The sequence below is a fragment of the Anas acuta genome, chromosome 6, assembly GCF_963932015.1.
Source record: "Anas acuta chromosome 6, bAnaAcu1.1, whole genome shotgun sequence".
Classification (NCBI taxonomy): Eukaryota; Metazoa; Chordata; class Aves; order Anseriformes; family Anatidae; genus Anas; species Anas acuta.
Genome location: NC_088984.1, coordinates 20254636 through 20266850, shown reverse-complemented (window position 1 = coordinate 20266850; position 12215 = coordinate 20254636). Strand labels below are relative to the sequence as shown.

The window sequence follows — 12215 nt, the reverse complement described above, 5'->3', positions numbered from 1 at the left end:
TACTTGATATGAGTGAGGACAGCAGAATCTGACCCTCCGTGAGACAGCTATGAACAAGATCATAAATATACATGTTATCAAATACTCTGAAATGCAAGGATTATGAATCAAATTGTCAGCTGCAATTACCGTTCACTTTTTCAGGAAGTTGCTTAATACACCTCTCGTTGCTACAGCTTCTAAGGAGGTATCAGTCACAGAGATATTAAAAAACCTTGAACTCTGCATCAAAAAACATCTCTGCTCAAAAAACAATTTTTACATATCTCGCATCAGCATTTTTTCAGATACTGAAAAACAACCTTTATTTTGAGGTGCTTCTTAGCATAGTTTTGATTGTATTTATTTGGAAACAAACAAAAAAATGTTTAAAATATGTCTTATTCAGGTAAAGTAGTTTTCAAAAATAATTTAAATCTCTACCCCCTCAATAAGCAGTCACTCTTCGGTTCAGATAATCGGTAAGCACAATCAATCTTTTTAAATTCAGCTGTTTTAGAAATGGTGTTAACTGGTGTTTAATGCTAAAAACAGTACCTAGAAGAAGCAGGACAACAAAAAAACACGTAATACAACATATGAACAGTATTTAATGGATGTGTTATTTAACAAAACTAAAAAAATGATCTAAGAGACCCAAGCAGTTTAAGAAGTGTGAATTTAGAAAAATTATGCATATGATGGTTTCACAATTTAGACTGAGAACATTCTGATTTTTATTAAAGGTGGTAATAGAGAAAGTTGTATAGTAAAGTTGTAGAAAGTTGTATAATATACCTTGATAAAGGATTGTATTTTGTCCATACAGGGAATGCTTTTTACCCAGATAGTAATTTTTTTTGCTTTTAATATAATGGAAATAGGACAAAAAGACAACTAGTGGAATGCAAGACCTATAAAGAGGTATAACATTACTTGAGTTTATTGAAATCTTAATTGCTTTTCAACCATAAGTAGTGTTTCATTAAAATATATACCTTTAAAGATTTTCTACAAAAATATCTGCACCACAATTAGTTTACTATAACAGTCAGCTGCTAAAACAACAGCTGAATAGACAGCTCATTTGACTTTTTCCACTTACAGAAAATAGTACAGAGGTCTTATCTCTCTAGAAAATGTAACAGCTGCATCTTCCCTTAAACAATAAATGACTCATTTCTAACACATAACACCATACAGGTCTAATGACTCAGACACAGGATCTATTTATGTGTGTACTTTGTCATCCCATAAAACAAACAAACAAACAAAAAAACAAACAGGAAAAAAATATATGAAGATACCTGGATTGCAATTGAGTACCTGGAATGATACATAATGAATTCTTCATAAATGATGAGATATGAAAACTAGTATTTGGAATGGTATTGCTTTTTGTCAAAAAAAAAAAAAAAAAAAAAAAAAAAAGTCAGTAACATAACACTGCTACAGTGACACAACCAATACATCTGGATACAAAATGTTGTACATTTAATTGTATTTCTATGTAGCACAACATGAAACAAGTTATGGAAATTTGATTTAGATATAATTACAGGAGAGTACATTGCTGTATGAAAATACATGAATACTTTAAGTTGGGCATGAAACTACATTCATTGCACAATCAAAAATGGTGTTTTCCTTTTCTAGTATGCTTCTAGGTAAAATGTGCTACAAGGTGAAATGGCAGGAGTGGCTGATCCCGGCAGCCATGGCACTAAGTGGGGCATTAACCTGTTAAAAGCAAAACAAAAATGGTGGACCATCTGCTTTTAGGGTAGGAAGCCTTTGCTCTGATACCCTCTAACACCCTGCCTTAAAACACCTGGGGTACCAAGGTGTCAAGAATGGCAGTAAGCCAATCACAAAGCTATATTAAAACACACGGTGGGAGACATTTTCATATAATGCTGGTTAGAATGGCAGCTGAAACAAACAGCAGCCACCATTCATGTAGAGGAGAAGGACTTTCAGGTTCAGTGGAGTGGGACTGCAGGGGGCTTGTAGAGCACGTGTCTGCCTGCAGGGGGTGGGACTCCCACCAGAAGCTGGGGCCACACTCCTGTCCCGTGCTCTGGCGGATGCTGGTCCTCTTTCTACTACTTACAGGAACAATGTAATAAATAGAAAGCTTTTATGTGTATACAGCTTTTGAATAATCGTTCTGGCATATCCTGAGTACACATTATATAGTATTTGCCTGTTCTTTATCTGCTACTCTTGTATTGTTCAATAACCTATCGATCTCATAAAATCAATAAGAGCTAAATGTTTAATTGGTTGGGAAACAAATACATAACGATCTCAATCAGGTCATTACTTCCCAGAGTCCCTGGAGTGTGAATCCATCCTTTAGCTTCTCTATTGCAAGTCCTAGTTCTTCTGAAAAAACAGGCTCCCGATCATGTTGCTTTTTCGGATGCACAAGACATGAGATAAAATAGAAGAGAAGATACTTTTAAACTTAATTATCCAATTTTTAACAACATGAATTCAACATCATAAAAAAGGTGTTCTTACCTTGTTTTCATCAGCAAAGTAAGCCTGCAAAAGAAAGAAAAAGCAACTCAACCTCGAGAAAAACATCATAGTTTAAATACAAGTTTGCGAACAATTCCTTATTCCTTGGGATAAAAATTGTATTTGTCAAATTTTCTTCAACGAACCAGTTTAAATATATAAATATATATATATTATATTTATATTATATATATATTTTTATATATATTATATATTTATATATATAAATATATATATTTAAACAAGATCAAAGTAATTCCTATGTTGAACTAATTTACTAAGGGCTTTACTAAAGTTGGTGAACATGTTTTCATTAAATAATACCAATCTCTGAATTTTTCAACATAATAAACAAAGACTTGAAAACTGTAAAGTTTATACATTGCATTTGCTACACTAACAAGTACTTAGTAGGGAGTAAAATGATAAAATGCAGACAAGCTAACAGAATCCTAATATTTTTTTCTTCAGGTGCAGCAGTATTTATTAATCAGTTTCAAAAAACGTGACTTGAAATGCGTAAGTAATACCAAAATTCAGTTAAGTAATACCAAAATACAGCTAATATCATACTCAATATAAGAAGTGATCACAGATTAACTGCACAGTTAACCAAAGTTTTATACTCTTGGACAGAGGTCTGTGAAAAAGATACAATCTTTCCCATTCTTTGTGTGGAGAAATCAAGACTCAAACTCCTTAGGAAGAGCAATCTCTGAAAATATAGCAGCTTTGTAAGCCTCTGGATCAGCAGGCTCTACATCATCATACTCGTGAAAGAGCCTGAGCTTTAATCCAGGTAAAAAAGCTATCAAAAAGTAAAACAAAAAATTCCTTTAATTAAAAGGTCTTCAACCATGCTGAAGACAGAATAAACAGTGAAAAAAAAAAAAAAAAAAGGAAAAAAGGAAAAAAAAAAGGCAAGAAACAGAGAAAAAGAGAGAAGGGGTAAGGAAAAGGTAATGTGATCAATGCTTATCTGCCTTAATAAATGACAACAAAAGCAAAGAAGGTAGAAAGAAAATTGGTGCTAGTACTGCTAATTCACCAAATTTAAAAGATGGATTATGAAGACTTGTCAAATGGCAATGTGTCAAGGCTAGCATGTTAAAATGTACCTGTGCAATCAATTATGATCAGTCAGGTCTTACTGAGATGTGTGTGCAAGTAAATTTAGAAATTCCCAGAAGGAAGATCATCAAGTCCTGGACAGTCTAATGTGTTTAAAAATATTTTTTTCTGAAATACAGGGAGATGGGTACTAATACAGTTTTCTAAACTGGTATTGGCAGGAGTGCAAAGGTCGTCAAGAGTGACTCAAAATTATCGTTGCCTTTCTAAAAATCTTTCAAGTTTGTATCTTAGATGAATACTGAGCATATAGACATCACCTCCTATTAATCTGCTCCAAAAGAAGGAAGACTTTTTAATATGATATATTTGATTATTCTGTACTGCTGGTTCTTGAGCTATTCCTGACCTCAATGTGTTGATAAACAACTTGCAACTACTACTTTAAATATCGACTACAATTTATTTTGAATAATAGTTTGTGCTAAAAAAAAAAACAACCACAACATAAATTCATGAGTAATCATGATTATAAAAAAGGCATGTAGGCAATATAGGTTTAAATATAGAAAGTTCATTTGTAGCTTAACTTTCATAGAATAATGGAGCTATACACTGCCTATATTTGAATAACCAAACAAGATTTTTTTTTTTTAATTTTTCTGTGGATAAGCTTACCACAAAAGCATCTGTCTGCTCATCAGATTCTATTTCCACATCATCTTGAACTTGCTCCACTGTTAAGTCTTCAAGAGGCTGGGGCTGCAAGTTAAAACACTGAAGTAAATAAATCCATATATACAATACATGTTGAAAGTACTTTTATTACTGCTTGTTAACACCAGATTGCATCTGTTTCAAAATAAATGAATCGACTACCTTTTCTTCCATTTCATAATCCACTCCAAATATTGGGTTAACTGAATAAACTCTGTGAAGTGAATTAATTTCTTTCACTGCCTCCTGTAGTTTCTCCACAGGGTCTATCTTAAAACCAAGTACATATCCTCCACTCTGTGTAATAGACGAAAGAAGACTTTATTAAGAAACTATCGTTGCTTGTTTAAACAACTTTTTCCCCCAATGGGGATTTGTAGTTTAACAAATTTCAGGTTGACGATGAAAACATTATCTGTATTTTGGTATCTTATTTTCAGTCGGCCACTTAAACCATGGGTGGAATAAAAACAATGACAATGTTTCTCCATGGGATAAATAAGCTTTAAACTGTTAGTCCATTAGACAAATGGGAAATAAACTTATTACAAAGAAAAACAAGATCAAACAAGGGAAGGAGAAGTTACAAAGTGATGCTAATGATTAATTTCCAGCTACTTAATGAAAGTTTAGTCTGTTGGATCTTGATATCATTATTAAAGAAGCTTGTATGTAAAGTTAACTTTTTTTAAAAATGACTATTAAAAGCATTTCTAATAAAGGTCAAATTGAAGAAAAATCACTGTCTCTTAGAGCAAAGAATACACAGGTGAGAAAGATTAAAAATAGCGGTCTTAAGTACGGAAGTAATGAGTTACCAAAGATAATCTGTCAGAAAACACTGTCTTTAACAGTTAAATTATTTTAAACTGGTCATGCTGGCATTGTTTTGCTTAGAGAATTCCTAACTCACAACAGCCATATTGACCTGAACATACTGAGATTTTTAAGCAGTGTAAAGAGGATGTTTTTTAAAAGTTGTGTTCTGAAGGCCACATAGAAGGAACACTAAGTAGCTTAAGAGCAGCACTATCACATTTCAGCATTAAATAATTGTATGTATAAAAATTTAACCAGCTGAAAAAGGCTATTAAAGCTTCTTACCTGCTGAGAACTCTCTATCACAAGTGCCAAGCCAAACTTGGAGTCTCTTATTTTTATTGAACGCTAACAGTAAAGAGGTAAAAACTGTTAAAAACTGTTTTGGAATTACTTGATATAAGTTTGTTTTGTTTATTTTCAATTATTATTATTTTGCACAGTACTAATTACCATTACTGTTCCTGGAAGCTTGGCTAGCAGCATTCCCTCCCATTTACCATTACAAATCTGAACCACTGAAACCACAAGGAAAAATGTTTTTTATAAGAAGTGATAATAGTTAATTTCTGGACATTGGGTTCACAGATCATTAGTCTCACAGTATGCAGTTGACAGGAAGCACAACAGTAAATAGTTTGGAAATTAGAAATACAAGCCGTTCTTCAACATCTTGACATGCTCATGAAAGCCTCCAATTAACCTGGACAGAAAAAATCCACCCTGCAGTTAATGCTGGTAAGACCAAATTCTTCCCTGACTTTGGGACATAAAATACTAATTCACTGCGAAATGGGAGCATTACTTGAAGACTAGAACTTAGCCCATTTTGTTTTGTAAATGGCTGTTTCAAGGTACTTACAATTTGTAGATAGGGTATGCTGACATTAAAGCTGTCATTCATATTTGCATGCCAAACTATTCTCACATTAGTAATAAAAAATGTTCCCAAGTTTCCCTATTAAAGAAAAGTATGTTAGAACTACTTTGAAATATAGAGCCTTTTTTCCCCAAACATGATGATTACTGATACCTGTTTACCATTAGCAGGATACAGCTTCACATTTAATTCTGTAAAGGTCTGATCCTTTCCCACCAAAACCAGTGGAAATGCTACTATTGATCGCTAAGAAGCAAGATCCAGTCTTTAAAGGATACAGCACCCAAGTGGTGAAAATCACTTGGGAGTTCCTATTACTGTAGCAAAGCAAGATCAAATCACAGCATGGCAAACCTAATGGGAGTACGTGAAGTGTCTGAGAGTGTTCTTAACTGTACAGATCTGGAATTGGCATATAGAGTAAGTATAATGGCATGTGGGTTAAACTTAGGCAATTGTAGAGATATGTGCCAAGGGAACACAGAGGAAAGAACTTTTTAGCTTGTCAGGATGGATCTTGTTTCCATTCTGGACTAAAACTACGTAGATAAAAATAACAGCTGCCATTTTGTTTCATGGCTCTGGGAAGTACTCGTAATTAATTCCCTGTGTAATAACGGAACTGTTTTCTATTTTCTCCTGAAAGTATTTATTTTACCACATTTTAAGACATAGATTCCCATTCAAGTATTTTCAGTTTCCAGTAATCAAAAGAGAATATAGTCTTACTAAGTAGTCAAGGCTGCAAGTAAACACAAACATGTAGCAGAGCATTTTGGAAATGGCATGACTGTCTTTCAGGATAATACAGAGCTTTAGACTCATAAATATCTCTTACTAACATGACCTGTGTATCTAGTTCCATGCATGTTAGCTGAGTCATGTAGACCTGAGGTTGCCGAGAACTTTATTGTACTGAATAGCAAATAGATGAAATCAGCTGCATGCAACAGCTTATGAACTGAACGAAGGGTAATACCTCTGAGGTTACAAAACTGTAATTGCTAGTTTTTTTTGTTTGTTTGTTTTTGTTTTTTAATTGCCAAAACACTTTACTGTAGTCAACATAGTCTCATTTTTCACTATACCTGGTCACTTGATAAATTCCAAACTCCATTGATTTTATCATATATTTGTTCTTGTGGTAATAATCTCAGTTGCTTGTTCTGAATCAATGCACTTCTCAGCTTCAGGTCACGATACATTTTAGAAGTTTCATAAGCTCTGAAAAAGAAAAAAATCACCAGGTTATGATTTCAGTGTCTTCTATCATCTTTCAGTGCTTGTTTTAGCACCAACATGAAATGCTACATATTTTCAACTTTTCTTATTATCATGTTATACAAAAATGAGAGTACTATTAGATTTTCATCAATGAAAACCTTTATATTTCAGTTCTTACTGGAATTACTTTTAAACTTTTTTTGATACATTTTAATCTCTTAAAACATGTGCATATGCTATTTCTTTCTGTTCCTTAAGATTGTCATCTCCCAGCCTCCACTGGGAAACATAAATCTAGCTCCTATGTTACACATAGTATAGACATCAAGAATAATTTTTCACTATCAGTTAGGTCACAAATATCTAATTATATGTACATCAGTATTCCATAGCTCTTAAATAGAAACCAGTGGTAATGTGTTATACCCACATTCATTCAGATGCCTTAACTTTCAGGTGGGAAACATCCACTGCTTTTTATTTCAGTCGGAGTTTTGACCAGTATTTAACTAATTTCCATTACATGGTCCACAATTAGGGAAAATTATTATATGCAGAAAGCATAAATAGAAAATGTACACTTAGATTATCAGCTCTTTGGTATTTTTATTTAGACAGTTCATACACACAAGATGAATGCTTTGATTAATGACTGGTATTTACACACATTAATTTTCATTATGTACAGTTATCTACTAGAATTTGTAAGTGTTCTTTCCCCTCTTTCTAGAGATTGTGTTCTCTTCTTTCAGAAAGGTTTTGTGAATGTTAAATCTGGGCAGTCCACCTACCACAGTAATTCCAGATATCTGATCCACTGAATTTCATGAATGAACAAACACTATTTTAAGTAGGATACCTGTGCACAGCAATAACTGAAGTGAAGAGTCTGGGACTTCCAGGAACAACATTGGTAAATATGAACTCAAAGCGTGTATTGTTACATTTAGTCAATATATACAGAGCTTCTGTTTGTCCCCGTAATTTCTGCAAGAAAAATTTGAAATTTAACATTTTGACAATATAGCAGCTTGCCTATCCAAAGGTGCAATCCTGATTCTACTACTGATCTACTGTTGTCTTCAACTGAACAGGGATTTCACTCTTTTTTTCCTCCAGGAACTAGCAGTTCCATCAGCAGCAGAACTAATGAAGTCTGCCTGCTATACATATGCAGTATCACGACAGTATTTTTGAATTTGCCTCTTACCATCCAGAGGCATCATCCTTCTGTTCATGCTCCCCAAATATCCTGGCTCTATGTCACATCCCTTTTCCTGGAATGTACTGGCTGAGCAGCCAGGCCATACACAGGCCACTTGGCCAACTAGCAGCTACCATGTGGCTGGATGGGTCATCTCCCTGCTACTTCTTTGCTGCTAACCAAACAAACGGCTTCAGTGTTGCCTGTACCTCAGGCTATGTATTTGAGAGCTTTCTTGCACAAAATTATTCTCTCTATAAATCTTCGTTAAATGTAGACCAAGCCAATAAGCACATGACCTCCCAAAAACAGAGAAAAATCACCAGTGTGACTACATGTGTTTTACTGCCTTAGGAAACTGAATAAAATAATGCTCCTATAAAAAAGTAAAACTCTCCATTCTTTAAAACTGAACTATCATTACTACTCTGTTACGGTTCTTGCAAGTAAACTTTCAGAGTATTATTTATACAGTGCACTAAGTATAAATAATGAATTGCAGCTTTTTATTTTTATAAGTAACTTACTGAGTTGGCAGTTCTTGTAGTTATGTTTATAATGCAGTTGTAACCAACAGCTGAAAGGGGAAAAAAACACAAAGAACAGCTCTGAGAACAAGAAAAAATAATACACAGAACTAGAAAGTATAATACTGAATTTTTTAGCAGGCAATTTTATTTATTTTGTAAATACATATAAAAGTAGCATAGTTTGTGTGTGTGCAGTCATATGAGAAAGCAAATGCAGAATAGCAATCAGTTAGAGAACCTAAGTTTACACAGCTTATGAGTGGAATAGATTTTCATTACTGACTGGCTATTGGGACCTAAGCACTGGAAATAAATTGGGTACTGAGTAAGTGCCTCCCGACCCTACTTCAGCAAATTAAGTTAAATGTGAGTAAACTAGCTGACTATTCACATGGTTAAAATCAGAAGCTAATTTAGAGCTTTCAGTAGGGAATTTGGAAAGGCAGGTACTTCTGGAGAATAAAAACTGTATGTGAATACACAGGTGGCAACAAGAAATACAAGTATAGCAAAGTATGAAGAAACTGAAATTGATGCTTCTTTCTAGAAAAATAATAAATCTGAAATACTCTTCAACTTATTTTCTAAGAAATTAACGTTGAATATTAATATTTTACTTTGAATTATTGTAAAAGTTCCTACATTACAAATAGATTAATTCATAACAATTTATTTCAGACTTTATAGAAACAGAACAAGACTTTACTATTCTGTACTATAAACTGTAGTATTGGGAAAGTACAGCATACCACCACAAAGGAATCAAAAAATATTTGCAATCATTTAACAGGAGATGACACTTACAGAGATTGACTCTGGGCAATGACAATGAGCGCCAAATAATCCGCAAATTTGTCACAAGCAGTCTGCCTGGAAATAAAAAGTATAAATAGTTTTCATCTGAATAACTGCCATTAAATTAAACATTCCATTCTGTGGTACATATGTATCTCTAGTTTTGCAAAACCAGAATACTCCTTCCTCTTGATAGAAAGAAGAAAATCACAGGACACCCCAGCAGAACAATCGCTAACCTCCCCCTCCTTTTTTTCCCAAACATCAGGAGAGAAAAACCAGCAAGAGGGAACAAATGAAAGAATCTCTAATATATATCATCATTCCTCAAAAAAGAACCAAAGACATAAACTGCTTTCACATCTACCTGCCCATGGTAAAAATGCAGAGGCACATGATTGTGCAGAACTGTTCTGAGAAGAGATAGGAAAGACTGTTAACTATCCTAATCGAATTCATGAATAACCTCGTTACGTCATATGCGTATTTCTTAGATTCTGTATCATGTATGCTGGCAGCTTCACACACCTTCTGAATCAGTAAGGAGAGTGAATGAGTGTGTGCATGCAGGTGTTACTCCTTTCAGTTTAAACCAGGTTAGGAAAAACTATCAAAATAACTGGAGAATGACATACACCTGAAAAGAGAAAACCTTTAATGTTATAGAAATGAAACAACCTGCAATCTGAAGTGCAAAATTTTATGCAGTGATTGGTCTATGTAAGAATTAAACAGGACTACATCAAAAGATCATAATTATTTTTATAAATACATTATTCTTACAAGGCTTTCAATTCTAAACACGTTTTGAATCAAGATTATCAGCTTCCTCTAACTATGAACTAGATAAACTATTTGAAAATACTCCCAGAAGAGAATGATCTGTGAAAAGGAAAGACATATTTCCTGCAAACAGACACTGGTTAAGTAGTAGGAACGTTACAGTTTCCCTAGGTAAATGGTTACCTCTGTCTCCATTGTTTCCTTTGGTATCTTCAATAGACTCTAAACAGTCTATAAGGACCTCTCCAGGTCTCATTTTCATTTGTCTAAAAAAGAAAAAACAAACCAAACCAACCAACCAACCAAACAAAAAGCAACAACTAGTGAGAAACGGATTTATCCTCCAAAAAAGGACTGTCTATATTTCTTCCCTTCCTTTTTTTTTTTGCTTAGTGCATCACACTACTGAAAATTCCCATACGTTCACAAATCAACATTATATACCTGAAATTGTTATCACCACACACAGCTTATGAAAAATTCTAATACCTTCATTAATACCTTAATTTTTAAAACCATCATAAAAGATAAATAATTATATAGGAAGTATGACAACCTAACTGCGCCCCAAAAGAGGGAGAATGTGTGTGAAAGTGGGAGACGAGTGCAAAGTTGCGTTCGCTCATGTCAATTTTGACAGATAGAGCTTGTTGCCTGTTTCTGTACTTTTAGGTCAGAGGGAACGGAGCTGGGCTCAGAGAGAACAAATGCCCCAACGGAAACGTCAGGTGTACACTGGTAAGGGAAATGCTCTGCTGAATTTTGAACCATTTATTTGTATTTTGTTCGATTTAATTGGCCTAACTACTGAATTACGTATTAGACTTGGCGTGCAATTGGGCTACATTTTAATCGCACCGTGTGGCAGCCCAAACTCCGCAGCCTGCAGACAGAAAGAAACCAAAGGCGTTTCCAGGGCGGGACCTCCGTTCAGCACCCCCGAAACGCCCGTGACAGCTACTTTTACTTCCTATGGCCAAGTGGAAGCAAGACAGGGACCGATCCCCGTGCCCAACTCCCTTCATCCACCCTTTTAAAATATTTTTACACCGCCCATCCGGGCCGCGCCTCAGCATCCCCCTTAGCAACCGCCTCTTCCCCCCTGCGCTGCGTCACGTGACGAGACCCCCGGCCGCCATCACAGCGGGCGGCGCTGCCAGCGGGTACGGCACCATTATCGGCGGCCGCCCTACAGCCCGTGCCGGGCCGTGCCCCGCGGCAGGGCAGCGCCACTCACTGCGGGGAGATGTCGAAGCGGACATCTCGGTCCTCCCACAGCACGTCCAGCACCGCGCTCATGGCTGCTGCCGGCTGTCGATCTCCCTCCGGCGAGGCGGCGCGGCGCCGCGGCAGCGGGGGCGGTGCTTCGCGCTCCCGCAGCGCTCGGGATGGGTGATGGCGGGGGCGGGGCCTGCTCGGCCGCCTGCCCGGGCTGTGAGGGGCCGGGCGGGAACGGGCCGTGAGGGGGCTTCGAGGACCGTTTGCCAGCCCCGCTCCCTGATGTTACTGCCCGGCCTCAGAAGCCGCCAGTGGGCGCTCTGTGGGGGAAGGCAGAGCGCCTCGGGCCGCTGGACACGCAGCGGCTGGTGCTTGGTAATGGCCGTGTGCTGAGGGAGCACTGGAGCCAGATAAAAGGGAGCTGCTGGAGCCAGCCCCAGACACAGCCTGTGCAGCCGGGGGGCCTAGG

At 36.4% G+C, this 12215-nt stretch overlaps 1 protein-coding gene across 3 annotated transcripts; it reads right to left on the bottom strand.

Annotated features, from left to right (window-relative positions):
* Positions 1 to 894: 894 nt before the first annotated feature.
* Positions 895 to 11923, bottom strand: BBS5 (Bardet-Biedl syndrome 5). Of its 3 annotated transcripts, none has more exons than XM_068686773.1 (12): positions 11766 to 11923; positions 10712 to 10794; positions 9755 to 9820; positions 8948 to 8997; positions 8076 to 8203; positions 7081 to 7216; positions 5975 to 6070; positions 5398 to 5460; positions 4456 to 4590; positions 4255 to 4338; positions 2506 to 2529; positions 895 to 2395 (listed from the first exon to the last, which is right to left on the bottom strand). In XM_068686773.1, the coding sequence occupies exons 1-12, from the start codon at positions 11825 to 11827 to the stop codon at positions 2294 to 2296; spliced, it is 1029 nt and encodes a 342-aa protein (XP_068542874.1). In that variant the 5' UTR covers positions 11828 to 11923; the 3' UTR covers positions 895 to 2293. The 3 variants fall into 3 exon arrangements, with proteins under 3 accessions (XP_068542874.1, XP_068542872.1, XP_068542873.1); XM_068686771.1 differs by lacking the exon at positions 11766 to 11923 and adding an exon at positions 11387 to 11717; XM_068686772.1 differs by lacking the exons at positions 4456 to 4590; positions 11766 to 11923 and adding an exon at positions 11387 to 11730.
* Between the last annotated feature and the right edge of the window lie 292 nt (positions 11924 to 12215).